The sequence below is a fragment of the Pyrgilauda ruficollis genome, unplaced genomic scaffold (assembly GCF_017590135.1).
Source record: "Pyrgilauda ruficollis isolate IOZ18807 unplaced genomic scaffold, ASM1759013v1 scaffold43, whole genome shotgun sequence".
Lineage (NCBI taxonomy): Eukaryota > Metazoa > Chordata > Aves > Passeriformes > Passeridae > Pyrgilauda > Pyrgilauda ruficollis.
Window position 1 is genome coordinate 6,421,200 of NW_024525823.1, and position 17,133 is coordinate 6,438,332.

At 36.5% G+C, this 17,133-nt stretch overlaps 1 protein-coding gene across 1 annotated transcript in view; it reads right to left on the reverse strand.

The window, feature by feature from the left end:
• Positions 1 to 17,133, reverse strand: part of ATG5 (autophagy related 5) — a 71,469-nt gene that overhangs the window by 20,166 nt on the left and 34,170 nt on the right. Inside the window, exon 6 of the mRNA XM_041478079.1 lies at positions 4,655 to 4,772. Coding sequence (XP_041334013.1) covers positions 4,655 to 4,772 — 118 coding nt within the window. The remainder of the gene's footprint in view (positions 1 to 4,654; positions 4,773 to 17,133) is intronic.

The following is a 17,133-nucleotide window of genomic DNA, read 5'->3' on the forward strand; positions in this document are numbered from 1 at the left end:
AATACATTTTTTCACTGAAACATTTTTCTCAGCACAGTTAAAAGGAAGACTTAATTATATCCATGCTTCCTAAAGTAAAGGCATATAGACACTGTGGGTGGTTCTTGAAACCCTTCCCTCCCTCCTCTTGTGGTGGTCCTTAAGAATCTGGCAGCAGGAACAGCTCAGTGTACAGCTACAAATGCAGAGTCTGAAAACCATATATTCTCTGTGTTCCCACGGCACAAAGCTCAGTTACGGATGTCACCACAGACAAGCAACCACCACAATTACCGTGAAGCTTCCAGTTGAATGAAAAGTCATTGGAAAAGAGAAAACCATAGAGGAAAAAGGGGGGGGGGGGGGGGGAAGTCAACAGATGGAGAAAAACAGAAAGAAAAAACTCATACTGATTTTGTTGCACCGAAGAAAAGATGCAGTTAATGTCACCAGTGAATCAATTCACTAAAGAGGGAGGTTAAATACAGCTTGGAAAATTATCTAAATGGCTTTGAAAAGAAGAGCAAAAAGATTTTAAAAACCTGCTTCTCCAGTATCTATTATATTTTTAAGCATACTTTTGATGAGATACTACTTTTATTTCCTTTCTTCAGAAAAATTAAGTAAATCTAAACTTCAATAACTGAATAGTCTGAAAATCTAGACATGAAAAAGTTTTTAATTATTTTCTAATAAACCTTTGATAATGTATTCTGGTTTGTTACAATATTATTTTAATGCCTCCACCAGAATAAAGTGTAGATTAAGACAAAACATACAGGTTTACAAGAAAACTATTAGAAGACACTAAGTAAGATCCAAAGAGGACAATTTTTAATGTCTGACTACAATCTATTTTTCCTTTAGAAACCATTTTAACAAGAGTCTCCTGAATTATCATCATTTTAGAGATCACAAATTGAAGTCAAAGTGATACTATAGTCAGAAATTTAAGTTTTTTGGAGGGTGGGACAAAAGAATAGTTATGAGAGGCGTAAACTTCAGAAAGTGCCTAGGGTTTGCACACTCAAAGGCCCAGAGTTCTCACTGATTTCAAGCACAAGCAAGCAAACTGTTCAGCAGAACAATCACACTGATCACTGGATTTTTCTGATGCTCCTCTCTATAAAATGTGTGGATTTGTAACACTCAGCTTGCCTGTGATTACATATGAATGAATTCTCCAGGGGAAAAATAATTAAATTATGTTCCCAAAGGCAGTATTCAGCTGCCTAAATTATAATACTTATTGAAGCACATTAATTCTTGATTTATCCCTTCAAGAATCAGGACTGTGATTTTTCACTACACACACCTGACACTACAACATGCCCAGCCTGGGCAGAAAGACAATAGTCTCATAGAAGACAAAGAGAGATGAGAGGCAGAGAGTGACTATAAGCTGAATGGTAAGTATGTAAGGAAATTATGATTGTACAGCCAGTCTACAGCTCTGACACCTTCTAAACTTCAAATATTCAACTTCAAATTAAGACAACTGCTTCAGAAGTAAAACTTTTAGGTGTAGTATCCCAGGTTTCCAAAACATGCTTGCAAATGAAACTCTCCTATACCCGTACCTCTTCTGTATTTTGAACTGATGGAACATCTGCTGACATAGGAAATTTGTTAAATTCTCAGTGGTCCAGCATCAGAGAGAAAATTATTTTACTGAATGAGTTTCATGGAGACTTCAATAGCACAGATGTCCTGTGCTTCTGCAGTCTCAGGAGTTTAGTCTACTTGGTGGAAAAGGGTGATGCTTTTCCTCATTATGGCTGCTAACATTTCTACAGGCAAAACTCAAAAATGGCACTAAACAGTCTAGTGAGTTAAATGGTTTTTTAATAGCTTAAAGCTGTATTAGAGCATGAACACTTAATATAGTGCACATTACATCTGAATAATGAATGAGTGGATTTAGTCAAGAAAGAGAATAATCAACTGCATTTATTGGCTAGATTGAATAATCAGTGAACAGAGTATGATGACCTCTAGCAGTCAAGCCTAAACCAGCACTGTCCTTCCTTGTCCATGACCCTTAGCAGTAAGAATCACTGCTGTCATGGGCATCCATCTTTTCAGGTCAGTTTCCTTTATGCCTGAACCTTTCTTGATCATCCCTCTGTTTTGTTCTAATTCTGCTTCTTCCTTCTTTACTTTCCATGTTGCCATGCCTAAATCTCTGCTTTGTATTCCTGTCTGCGGTACAGCAACCCTGAACAGGCTTTCCTCAGTCCTTCATCAGACAATCCCCAGCTCCACCTGACCACCTCTTCACCTGCAGCTCGTCATTCTGCCAGCACAAACTACCCTTCTTTTCAATTTCTGATTCAATTTGCTCCTCCAAATCCCTTCTCTGAATCACTTGGCCAGCAGGATATCTACTCACCATTCTTTCACAGATGCCTTGCACAAGCTCTGTGCATGCTCCACAAACAAGATGCTTCTTCTCCTTCATCCTTTTATCATCTCCTACCCCACTTACTCTGTCCAGGTGTTTGCATTTATTATGTCAGGTTTTGGCTTTTGCCCCAATCTCTTTCATTCTGCCACATTGTTTACAGTCACTCTCCCAATAGCATTTAATGATTCCCAGATCTGTCATTTTCTTCCAAATTACTTGCTCAGTCAGACTCTGACTTCCACTGGCTCTGTGTATCAGTCTACCCCCACATCTCCTCAGAAGCCCACATTGTTTTCTGCATTTAGCTCAGACAGCTTCCCTGGCTTTCCAGCACACCAGAAGGGGAGAACACTCACAACACAAGAGGAACAACTGAACTACGACACAAAGCTGTGTTACAGGAGAAAATGTGCCGAGTTCTGGATAGCTCACACCCATGTGAGGGACCAGATCTATTAAACTCTAAAGTTTGCAAGTTGCTCAGTAAAAACTGGGTCAAATTTAAGCAGATGTATACAGAAACAGACAAGTACATTCCAACACTCCAAAACCCACCAAATTTCACATCCCTCCTTGTATGTGTAAGAACAATACCTACTTTAGTTTCTCTTCTTTCAAGTTTTTTTTTTTTGTCCCGGTTGAATAAATGTAAGCTTTTTTAACTTTTAACAAAAATGAAGCAAGCAATTAGCACAGCATATATCTGTTCTGCTATCCAAGATTGGTGCTTTTGTCAACATCTGAAAAGAAGGCCTACTGATGGGAAGTACCATCACTGGTATTCAGATAGAATTGTATTACATTCACACTTTCAATAAGGGCAGTTAACTAGCACATTCACCATCTGCAGCTTTGGCAAATGTGCATAAAAATTGTCATCCCTTAAATCCTGGAATAACTTGTGCATAAATGCTTATGAGTTTCTTTCATTTAATTTGTGCTCGACTGCCTTTCAAGTTAAAATGCATCCATCCTTCTCAATGATTTTTTAAAATTCCCTCTGTACCTTTTCAGTAGGGTGTGTATGATACTGACAGTGAAGTACTTAAAGATGGTTAAACTCACTGGTGCTAACATTCATGTATCTATTGGTATCTCCCTTTATCTTTTGGACAGTTAGTGGAAAGCATTACTTAAAATAATGCTCCAAAATTTAAAATAGCTTTATGAAAAATCGACACATGGTTAGCAATATTCCATATTTTTCTTACCTCCTGTTATTTTTGGAAATTGTTATCATGTGTTAACAAGTATTAAAGAAAGGAAAAAAAAAGTACTTGGATATTTCAGTGAATTTCTAAGATCCTGATACTGGGAGAAATCTGTGACAACTGTTTAATTTTTAATCAAGCAACTTCTGTATACAACAAAATCTTGCAGAATTTTATATTGATTTCCAATTCAGTGCTTCACTGTTAAAAGATGCTGATACTACACCACTATATTCTGTGCCAAGATCTTCTCTAGACTATCACAAATTTCTTGCAAGTTCCTCATTTACAGGTACTGGTAAGACGACAACAAGAACAAATAAAAAACCTTTTGCATTAAATAATTTTGATCCTAATTTGCAGAGTACATAACTGTTACATTTATCCCCCCTAAAACATGTATCACAGTTCCAATACTTGTAAGTTCTGAGACTAAAACTGCATCCAAAAAAACCCATTTCCTGAATTAGTGCAGATCAACAAATGCTATTGTATGAAATAATATGCTACATTGATTGCTCACACAATATTAATTCGTAATAATACATAAACTATTATATACTTGTAAAAATCTTTTGCTAGTACATTTTAAAAGGCTGGACTTCAAGAACAGAAAAAAGCATTCTGAAACATTTTCAATTTCTATCAGTTTTGGAGTTTTACATATAAAAAGTTTTTAGAATGTAAAATTAAAGGTAACTTAAAATCTGCTGACACTTTCATAAATTTTTTTTGAAGTGTAGAAAATAACATGTGAATAGTTTTACTATGATCATCACAACACCAAAAGAGTACAGGAATTTCAGAATAAAATTTCTAGATATGGATTTTTCAGGAGTGACTAAGGACTCAATCTTACCTTCTTGAAACCATGCAGGGCACAGTAAAGAGCCAGGAATTAATGAAATCTGAAACTCTGGTACTGACATTTTAGTTCTCCCTCCAAAGTACTCATATTAAAAACAACAAAAACAAAAACACAAAAAAACCAAACCAAAACCAATAAACCAACAGAAAAAGAATTATCTTATTGGACAAAAAGTTATTTCTGCAGTACCTTCAGGGGTGATAGCACTAGGACACACATCTTTTAGCAGGTCTCCCAAAGTATGCAACTGTCCTCCTGAAGCAATTGGTCGAAAGAGCTTCTGTATAAAAGGTCTCTCTGTTGTTGCCTGTTTCAATAAAAATAATCAAACCAAACAATTAAAAGACCATGCAAATATGTAGCATTAGCACTTCAGACAGGTACACAATAGGACAGAAGTAAAGGTGCACCAGAAGAAACATCTGGTATTTCCACATTCCCCCTGCCCCACACCTTGCATTTCATTCATATAATGAAATGCAGGCAAGTTTTTGTTTATTAACAATTACAAGTAAGGTGTCACTCCAGAAAAACTGTGAAGATAGTTCATAGATAGTGTCATGGATACAAGAGTGTTAATATTTTTTTTAAAGCCCCAAATCTTCTGTTATGGGAATGCAAACTTTAATAAAAAACATATATAATATGTTAATATAGCCTCAATTGAAAAAAAAACCAAAAACAAAAAAACAAGAAGTGAGCACAAATTTAGGAGTTCAACATATCCTTAGATATTTTGCCAAGCCAAAGCAATACCTTACCATCACAGATCAACAGGTGTTTTTTTTTCTTCAGTAGACTTTATATCAAAAATTTCAAACTATTTCAGCTGCAAGAACCAACTTCCAAAAAAAAAAAGTGCTGTGCTTTGACAGGCAACCTAGAATCTTCTATCTACTTAAGGAATCAGTCATATGTAAAGAACATATATGGCCCACTTCTGCTGCAGATATGCAAAGGAATTATTTCAACTATGCATCTTTCAGTTTAAAGCCATTCCCTTTATCCTATCACCACATGCCCCTGTAAAAAGTCCCTCCCCAGCTCTCTTGTAGGCCAGCTTTAGGTACTGGAAGGTCTCTTTGGAGCATTCTCTTCTCCAGGCAGATCAAGCAGAACTCCTTATTCCCCATATGCATTAGCATAGCTTCCAGGACAATTTGCTCCATGATCTTTGTTGGGCACTAAAGTTAGACTGGCCTGTAGTTCCCTGGGTCTTCATTATTTCCCTTTTTAAAAAATGGGGTTACATTTCAGTAGGAACTTGACTGGACTGCCACAAATTCTCAAATATGATGGATGGTGGCTTAGCCACTTCACTTCACACTCTCCTCAAGGTGCGTGTAGGTGTCTCTCACCCAGTCCCATAGACTTGTGCACCTCCAGGTTCCTTGGGTATTCTTGGATCTGATCTTCTAGAGTGAGCAGTTCTTTATTCTCCCAGTTGCTGCCTTTTTCCCTTTTGGGACTTGGGCAGTCTAGCTGGAATATTTGCTGGTGAAGACTGAGGCAAAAAAGACACTGAATACTCCCAGGTTCTGGGTAAACAGGTCTGTCCATTCCTTCTGGAGAGGGCTCACAATTTTTCTAGTCTTCCTTATCCCTGACATTCCTATAGAAGCTCCTCTTGTTGCCCTTCATGTCCCTAGCCAAATTGAATTCCATCAGATCTTCAGCACTTATTAAGAACTGTGGTTCTCTTAAGGTGGCTCTCTTCTTTGGGTACCTGTAAAAGCAGCTCTGGGGACATTGCAAAGACCAAGTTTTTTTTTTTCCTGGTAACCTGACATCTCCACCCAATCCCACCACCTGAGGCAGAGAAGTTAAAAATCTCATATTCAACCAACTCAAACACTTTAGTCTAGCTCCAAATTGTTGCTGACGATTTTCTGCTAGCAGCTAACTTCCAAAAGCAGCTGATGTGCCCTGCATTGTGGATGAATGGGCTCCAGCAAATGTGACTTTCATCACATATTATCTTAACTGGAACAAGCAATACAAGCCATTACCCCTTTCAAATTTAGTTTCCCACCTCTCAGAAAGTGTCTCCCATCCTACTATGGTAATGAAAAAATAGAAACTACTCAACATCAAGAGGTATATTATCTCCCAGTGGGGGTTTATGGGTAAAAAACAATCACTCAAACAAACAAATTAAGAACAGCAACACAACTGTCACTCACAGGCAGGGAGTCTTTGCCTAAGAGTGAGTCTCTAGCTCAGAAGTGCTCAGAAGTAATTCCAGGGCAGTACAGTGCAGAACTGTTGACACACTTGTTACTTCTTGCTAACAGTCTTCAAATATGGAAAAATTGGTTTTTTTCAGTTTTTCTTATGAAGATTAATCAAAAGTCGTTTCCTAGCTGCTCTAGTCACTTCCCTATGTCCTCAGGGCACCAATATGGGGATACCATCAATGCTCATGAAATATGTGAACGTTTGAAAAATGATGGGAGGCACACAGCCAGCAGGATGCATCCGCCTCAGCCAGATCCACACTTGAAAAGTGTGGCACGTTATGTTGAAGAAACATACATGCAAAACATTAAAAAAAAAAAAGAAAAAAAAAAAAGAAAAAACGAGGGGGGTCGGAATGCAATCCCTCTAAAACATTCTTTTAGTCAAAACAATTTTGCACCATGTTTAGTTTTTAAAAATAATTGGATATTCACAGAAGTCCAGTCATAACTCCCAAGTGTTTAACGCCTGAAGTAGTAGTGGAAATAAACAGAAGTATGCAGTCAAAGGTTGTTATCATCAACAGACTTTTAAGATAAGAATTTTCCAAGTGTGTACTGCAGTTTCTCATTATTTATTAATAAATTAAGAACAATTTTTTTCCTAGCTATAATAATTTTACGCCAAGAGGGAAAAGCCAAAGTTGTACTTTCTCAAGTCTCCCACATAGTTGCTGACTGCTGCAAACAATATCCTTAGCTGCTATCATGAAACATTATAGAAAATGAATTCAGTTTTGCATTTTAAGTGTTAAGCAACACAGATGTGGTAAAGTAAATAAAAATCACTGGTCTTCATCAATGTTAAAATGATAAAAGTAACTGCCTGTTGTTTATACAAAGACTGTGGTTCACAAATCTAATCCTACAGCCAGAGTATTACCCCAAGATGCTTACACACTTCTTCCCTCACAAGCAGCAGATGCTTTATGCATTAAAAGAATCAAAAGAAAAGTCCCATCCTACATTCCACAATATTTACAGGGTAACTTTTCCAAGTGTCTTAGTCATACAGGAGCACAGTTTTAGCACAACCTTGCCATCGCCCTTTTTCACGCGTAGTAACACAAGACCAGCTTGACTACAACTTTCTACTCCAGTATTGCCATCCCTGCAAGTCCTGGCCAGGCTGGATGGAGCTTTGAGCGACGTGGGTTAGTGCAAGAGGACCCTGCCCGTGGCAGGCGGGTTGGACTCGATGGCCTTTGAAAGGCCCCTTCCAACTCTACTCTAAACTATTCCATGATTCCATTTACTACAACAAGACATGAAGAAACAGCCACCATGAAGAGTTGCTTATATAATGCTGTGTTTTGTACAATATTTGCTTAATCAATCACAAGAAAATCTAATCTAACACATAAAGATATCACTGCATAACTGATAATGATTTCAAATAATCTACACTAGAGCTAAAGCAAATATTCATACAATATCCATCATTTTGCCAGCAAAAATGATTATACTTTCAACAGAAAATTTTTAAAATAATTTAAAAATTATTTTATTTTACAGTGTAGCCTCCATATATCTGTGAGCTGCTCAAGATTCTGGATGCATTTGCAGCATACAACAGGTGAAAGTCAATCAGTAATTGCCAACCTCTGCAGAGAAAATGCCTTCAAGTACATGAGCATATGAAGACAATCACTCAGCCTAAAAAATTCAGGGCATTTTATACTGATCATATTCACAATTTAGTATCAAATTATTGAATTTATATGAAAGCAAATCTTCGTCTCTGAATTAATATACTTTCTAGAAAGTTGGACTTAACTGCAACTGCAATTTCTCATTCTTCTCTAATAGTACATAGCACCATACATCTCATGACTGCAGAACAAATGACGATTTTACTCTTTCTAAAAGAAAGTTTAAGCCTTGACAATGACAGGAGAGTGAGGGTGAAAACAAATTACACCACAGTGAGAAAGATTAAAGTTACCTATTCAGGAATACTGGCATTGAGAAGAGTTATAGGTGAGGGCAAGTTTTAAGAGGCCCTTTAAGGCAGTGCAAAGTCTCACAGGATCACAGACAATCTAAATAGCTATATACTATGCTAACAAATGTAACTTTCTTCCCTATCATCCTGGCAAAAAAAAAAAAAAAATTGCCTGGTCCTTTTCAGAATCAACATAAGATCAAACACTGCATGAAATCCACAATTTAATTAGTCAGATACTTTATACAGGATGCATCTTAAAATGAAAAACATAACTCACAAACCACTGGGTTTTAATCTGGAAAAATCACAGTTACCACTATTTTCATCAAGAGGAAGGGATTTGGATTTTCTGCCTAAACACTCAGCTGCTCTTCAATATTCAAACAAATAAAAGTTACCATGCATACTGAACCCACGAATTAAAAAAAAGAAGTTCTTACAATCCCCACATGTGTATAAGCTGGCAACCTAAAACAACAAAAGCTGAGACCTCCCTACATATTCCATTATATTTTCAGTAACTTGTCAAATTCATAGTCTCTGCTGCTTTGTAATGAACAACTTGACATTGAAAAAAAGCTCTCAATTTCATAGAACCATTTTGTTTAAACTCACTTAAACTCAACCAAGAAGTTTTAGAAGTAACAAGAGTTTGCACAATTATGCAAGTTATTTTATATAAACAAGAAAGAACAGGACAATAAAATTATGCAAATATTTGCTAAAATACATTTTCCCATACGTTTTAGATGTCTTCTACTTTGTAGAAATGTTTTCAATTAAGAATCTCAATGCATAATTTAAAAGTGACCAACTGAAAAGCTGATGAGCTTCTGTAGTCACAGAGCCATCACAACACCATGCCTGTCCAAAAGCAAGATACTGCAAATCCCTATCTGAAATACTGTTCTTCCACTGGTGCTGAAATGCTGGGATTTTGCTGGAATTTCAGGACGGGTACCTTTGACTTCTTTTTGCTAGACCAGACTCATTGAGTATTTAATTGTGGAGATGGTACAACAATGTTTCTGGGTGGGAGTTGATGGGTTTTTATTGTTTTGTTTCTTTCCTTTTAAAAAAACTTGAAAATAACTTCAACCTCTTTCATAAAGATGATTTTCAGCTCAACACGCTAAAGTACACAAAAAATGATCTTGTTTTATCTATTTGAAATCTGTCACCTTTCAAACTTCATTAATGTTTTTGAGCTTCTATTATAAGAGGCATAAAACACAACAATGTGATATGTCTTTGTCCTGTAATCATTGCTCCTCCCCTCTTCAAATTTTCCAAGTAACAGAGGGCTTCTCCCACAACACCCACTGCTTTATTCTATACCTTTGATATTTTTTCTATTTCACTTACTCTTTAAGATCTTGGGACCAGAACAACATTCCAACAAAATAGACTATTTCTAGTATTTCTTTAGTCTCTGCAAAGTCCACCAAGTAGATGTCCTAGTTATGATTTTGTGTGCTTTGAATAAGGCTGGCACTGCTTTTGTTAGCATTCAAAATTTTGAACTGCTTATCTACAATACCACATCACTGTTCAGAGAAAAAGGTACAACTCAATACCAAACAGGATTAATTAATTTTTTTAATAAAAGAAGCAAGTAATGCTTTTATATGTCCAACATGTAACTAAAACCCGTAAGACAAAAAGAAGAATAGACATTCTCAACATACCTACCTAGAATTACCACAAAAATTGAGTCACTGACAGGATGTGCTGTGGGTTGCAGGACTAGCTATAAAATCAACAAATGTGTTAAATCCAATTACCTGTTTTTCCCATACTACATTTTAAATATCTCTAATAAATTAGACATTTTCAGTTGTTGTAAAAATTACAACATATATACCTGAGTTTAACCTATGGAAAAAAATTAATCCTTTCACCTATTTTGGAGTTTGCATCAGAATTTCTACAGTTATATGTTGTAAAAAGGACTCTGGTTTCCTCATTTAATGGAAAGTCTTAATCATGACAGACAGGAATTTTACACTCCCTACTATTTTTAAGAGGCCTGAAACAACAACGACATAAAAAAGATTCAACAACCGGCTACACTTTATACATTTAATTACATTAACTCCAGCCACCTAAATTAGTAGTGCAGAAGTTTATCACTAGATTGAAGCTGAAGATGATTCTATGAATGCATACACATATGCTTCAATATGGTCATGCTGAATATGTACCTCTACAATGACACTTCTATAAAACTCCCTAGATGGGGAGGTAATCATTGTATCAATCATATGTGCCAAGGAATCACAACACCAAGTGAAGTGAAAATTCTGTTATTCTTGGAAGCACTCCTAACAGTATTACACAAACTGAAAAACATTTAGGTGATGTTGAACATAAATGATCACTGGTTTAAAAGCAAGATGAATTACACGATGTGTTTTCTTGGTGGAAGCTTTAACAGACCTTAACAACGGCCCCCATAACATGTGGCAAGTATTATGTCAAGAATTGATGCAAGTAATAATGCTAAAATTATCTAGTATCTTAGCCAAAACTGTAGTCAAATTAAAGCCACAACCAGAATTATAAACACATCTGGAATAAGGTTAAAATTTTATGTAGTAGAGCTTATTACAGCTATGTCTAGACAATAATATTGAACCATTTTTGATCATGAATGGTTAAGGACTATTCTCATAATCATTCATGGACAACAACTTGTGTCTTTCTTGATGCCTTTCATTAAACAGAGCATACTTATGAAGCAACTGCAGTTCTGTCCTAACTTTGTACACAACTAACAATAATTGAGCATTATAAACCTACAGAGAAATATGGCAACTATTTCAGTTAATTCTCCCTTACATTGTTGAGGGCAATTACTTGCTCATCTTTAAAAAGATTAAAGAACCATTTAAAATATCACCCTTCTCCATACTATTTAAACTGGCAGAGAATACTTCCTTACAATCTTTTAGAAAAAACTTTATGTAATAGCAACAAAATGAGTAATTAGAACCATATAAAACATTGGAAAGTTAATGTCCTACCACATGTTCCAATTATCAAAAAGATATGTGTAATTAGAAAGCATCCCTTAACAATCTGATTAAAAATTTAATGGCCTGAGCACATTGTGACATTTCAGAGTTGAAGATACTGCTTAAGTTTCTGTAACTGTTTGTGAAAATGCATCATGTTGTCTACATTGATTTTGCACTCAAAATACTTTTTCAGTATTTTCAGATATTCAGACATATTTATACACATTGATGAGACTTCCCCAGCCCCAAATTCTTCTTCTCTAGACTGAATAGTCCTAGTTCCCACAGCCTTTTTCCTCCTCTCATGTTAGACTCACTACTGCCTCAATCATCTCAGTGGTCTTTACGGTACTCTCATCCCATAGCTCCATGTCCTTCTTAAACTGGAAAGCCCAAAACCAGATTCCAGGTGCAGTCTCACCAGTGTTGAGTGAACTGGAGGGATCATTTCCCCCAAGCTGCTGACAATTCTCATCCTGCAGCAGCCCAGGATATATTTACTTTCCTTGTCATAGGAAGTTCCACTGCTACGTGGGACCTATGACAGGGAGTCATTTGTGGGTCATTTTTAACAAGAGTATGTATTGCCAAAAGTTCCAATTCCACACAAGTTGCAGAAGTACCACTCAAAATGCCTAACAAGCATGGCTGGATCACATTCTGGCTGTTGCCTGGTCTTTCAAACTATCTATTGAATTTCCTTGTGCAGGGAAAGTAGCATTGTATTCTCTGAACAACTGGATTTGCATTATTTAATGTCAGGTGAATTGGAAGATCCTAGAAGCAGAAGAAAGTCAACACTTGAGACACACAGAGCAGACAGCAGGCAACCCTCACAGCCAGAGATAGCAGAGACTAAATATAAAAACCAGAGAGGCCTCAGTTGAGCCCTGAGAAGACAAACATACCTACAATAAAAGTATGGCCTCAAAGTAGTACATTTCCTTCCCAGGAAAGAATCTGTATTTGTAACTGGTAAAATATCAAGATATCTGAAGAGCCAGGAACAACAAATCAATAGTGCTCTTTATAGCTGCAGCGCTTTATGTGCACATGCAGACCTAAGCCCCACTTAAAAACTGAGCAATTGAATACTGACTACCTATCAAGCAAACAACTTTAGAAATGCATTTACATCCACAAAAACAAACACTACATTGCTTGCCTAAGAGCAGTGAAGAATACAATACTTCATAAATCTCTTTTATGCTACTTCAAACCATTAAATCCAATAATTTGCTGTAGTTTTGTACACTAAAGATTAACTAACAGGAGTTCCTATAATCAAGGACAGCAAAATTTCACAGAATTGTTTGCTAATTCCTATTATATTTCTAGAGTGTGATGTCATATCCCACTTCCTCATAGGTTTGTTCCATTCCACATTCACCTGTAGAGAATTTGCTTTCAGTCTTCTGGAAAATGCCAACAGAAGTCTTGGTACTTTCCAAAAAACAGAACACTTTCTGTATTTTCCAATCCTCAATTCTGTGCAAAAGTTAACCTGCTTTATTCACCTATTTTAATTAAAAGTAAGTAAAGGTGGAATGCTGATATTGGTAAGTCAAAACAGGTACGGTCTGTGGCTTTCATCTCTACAGAGTTTTGCATCAGCATCATAAGCTAGCTAGGCTTAGTTCTATAGGCACTGCTTATGCTGCACAGCCACAGAAATAACCCTTGAAGATGACATTCCTCATTTCTCTGAAGAAAAAATTACATATCAGCTTTTTCCCTTTTTCTGAGGAAAGCAGCTCAATTTTTTTCTTTCTTTTTTTTTTTTTTTCCTACTACATCAGAGTACAAGAGCCAATCTCTAGGGAATACAGCTCCAGTTAACCAAAGTCCCTTTTGCCACAACGTAAGAACCTGCACACATTAAACAGTATGTGATGAAAGTGGCAAATCAGTTTGTGTTGGCTACAGCAAGTGAAATGGAAAAGTAAAGTGATCAGCTTTAAAGATCAGAGGAAAAGCAGCAATATACTAAAGAACACTGCAATTAAATTATAAGATCTGTGAGTAACTGTACACAGACCCAACTCAACTGAATTAATGTTTCATTCATTGTCTTCATCATAGCCTCTCAATGTATTGATATTCTAAAGACTAAAGATTCAAGGCTGAGGTAAAAAGTGCAATTTTTAACAAATTGCATACATACACTAACTTTCCTAACAAATTTAGGATGATATATAAATCTACAAGGTTACCACCTTAATGCAACAGTTTAGGGAGCCACAAGGATTCAAACCTCATGTTTTAAATTCAAACTTGTACCATGAACACTTACTCAAACTTATTCACACTCAACGCCATTGTCATAAGACAATTCAAAGAAAAGACAACAATTGAAGAGTTTTATACAATACCAATTGGTTAAAAGTTATTACCAATTTGTAATTGCGGGGTGCATAAGAGGCAAGATTAAGGTATTTTCAAATTGCCAATGGAATTTTTCCCCCCCACACAAAGTGTTCATTATTCCATTGTAATTCAAGATATACTTTGACTTAATTTAGTAACTAGTAGGATTCAACTGGTTTTTCACATACTTAGATTCTGCTGGGATTTACGAGTAACTTAAGTATTGCAAGATAAAAAAAGGATAAAAAAAAATTACTGCCCATTTTACCACCAATATGCAGAATCCAGTATATCCCTCAATATTTTAAACTAGGTATAATGCAACTCAGAAACTCAACTAACTGTTTCTCATACAAGCAAAACTACTTTATTCATTGCATGCAAGCTACATCTTCACTCAGCCCAGAAGAATTACTGTAGCTGCTAGTGACAGGCCTGAACTAGCTTAAAACCATCCAGCTTGGTAACAGCTCAACCACAGCTGAGAATCAACCCAAACCGAGGTTTTACAGCTCCATCTCCTCTGCATCTCCTTCCCTGAGCACTGTGCGATTTTTACAATAGCTTTGAACTAGGCAGACTGACAGTTTTACAGACAACTTGGGCATATTTCAGGAAACTTTAGTCACGTTTTGACAACAAATACAGTTTATCATCTCAGAATTGTTCTTTGAAACTCTGATTGACAGTTCCCATGCTGTACAAGATTCTTAAAGGTACAAGGCTGAACTTGCACATGGGCTCCTGAAGTCTTTCAAGAGAGCTGCATGAGCACTCCTTAACACAGAATATGTTAAAAAAATCGTCTTTAGCACCACTGGTTTGAGCCAGCTCATATCACTGTGCACTGTGATGCGTAAGAAGAGCTTATGCAATTACGGAACCGCTGGTGGGTCTGTGGTGACAGTGACCTTCAACTCAAGGTGAGAACTAGTCAAATTGCTATTACTTTCAGCACAGAGCAAAACAACCCAGTTCAGAAAACAAGTATTTAAGGATCACACTGCCCCTGTGCAATACTCAGTAGAAGTGTTTCTTTCTCTTCCCCCCCAATCATGAGGAAAAATATTTACCTAGCAGTTTTTAAACTTTCTTATTCATAGAGATTTGATTTTGAAGTAATTTAAAACTGGTGAAAGTGTGCTACTGTTTCTTTAGTACTGAACCATCACTTATTAGAATAACTCAGAGTCCATTTGTTTCTCTTCAGCACAGAAATTCAGCTGAGCCCAGCTGTTACACAAATCACATTTCACATGGTCTTCCTATTCATTCAAACTTCTTCCTTGTAAAAGGAAGTTTTTAAGAAACAAATTGTCTATTTTCAGCAGGTCCTTTATGAAAGCGTCATTTTCAATAAATAAGAAAAAACAAAGACATTGCACACAGGTCTGTTCAAGAGCATTCTACACTAGCCAACAAAATGCTGAAACTTGCTGTGTTGTGTTGCCCTCTTCAGGTCGACAGCATATTTTCTAGCTATTTTCATTGACGAGGTATTGCATTGCAATTTCTTTCATAATATTTTTCAGATCTGAAGTTTCAAGCAGTAGCTAACTTCACCTGTATTCCACCAATGCTTGAAGCATTTTTGGTTTAATATCCTATAAAGATTAACTTTACTTTTGCTCTTTATATCTCCCTAATCTCAATACTAATTTGAGGATTATCAAACTACCAGCCAGCATTTGAAAAGATGACTAAAAACCAACTTCAGTACTGATAGGAAAGTCTCATGACAAGAGGCTTAAAAAGCTGAATTGATTCAGCCTAGCAAAGAAAGGTCCTGATACCAGTCCGTACGTGAATATAGGCGATCAGAAAGTCACATGACTTTAAAGTGGGGTAAGGCAAAACAGAATCTAGAAACTGAAGTCAGAGAAATTCAGACTTGAAATGCCATGGAGACTTTTCAACAACAAATTTAATAATCTACTAGCATAAAAAGGTAGATTCGTTATTACTTGAAAACTCTACAGGTAGACCCAGTATCTTTCCAAACAATCTCTTTTGATCTGTTTTTTAATAGTTGCCATAACATGGCCCAAACTGTGCTTTTGATTTGCATACTTGCAATGGGTTTTGCAACTGATTATCTGAGCTCTGCCAATTAACGCGGAAATATGGATGAAACAGTCTTCAATTGCTTGGAAATGGCCATGCTTGAGCTTCTGATTCACTTATTGAGACACATATTAATAATGTCTTAAAATATTTTATTTCCCACTCCCACTTTTATAGGGCAGGTCACAGTAAACATTTATGTTGACTTAGACATCTCAATACTGCAGGTTTGACATAAAGAGCAAAGTGTTGAATTTAACTTATATATTATTAAGTATGGAGAATTTCACTCATGTTACAAAGGAAGATAAACATTCTCCCAATTTGTGACTGTACAACTTCATCTCAACATCTTAAGGGACTTATGATAGGAAAACCTGTTCAAAGTTAAGGCCTACTATGTAATTATAAGCAATAACATTAATAAGCTAATCAAAACCCTTAGAAAATGGAAGCAAAGGAAATGCTCATTCAGTACCAAATAAAGGAATACACAAACAATCGTAGATCACCCCTTCTTGGCATGGCAAACACAAAACAGCCAGCCTGCCTCGAGCAATTGCAACTCTAAAAAAACTCCAGAGAACTTGGCATGAAGAGTTTTCATCCACTTCCTTTCCAATACTTTCGTAATCTTAATCTCAAGAACGAAATATGATATACAGCTTTAAACCCAATACACTCAGAGGGCAGACTACAGAGAAAAGCATGATGAAGTGGGTGAGCATGACATGGGGAGAGAGCAAGAAACAAAAATGGGGAATGAGTACAAATTAAGTGCACAACAGCTGAGACTCAGAATGCTCCCACAGCAGGCAGCAGTTCATCAGAGCAGTCTCTATCAGCACGTAGAGACTCCTCTCCTGACTAATATGACCTGTCACAGTGCCTGGAGCCAAAGACTGATGAAAACTTCCTGCCATCTATCAGCCAGTTTGCTCAATTAGACTGTGAAACATCAGCTGGTCTTATAAACACGGGGGGAAATTCCACAAGCCAAACTAACTCTATTACTGGACATGAAAAGCTTGA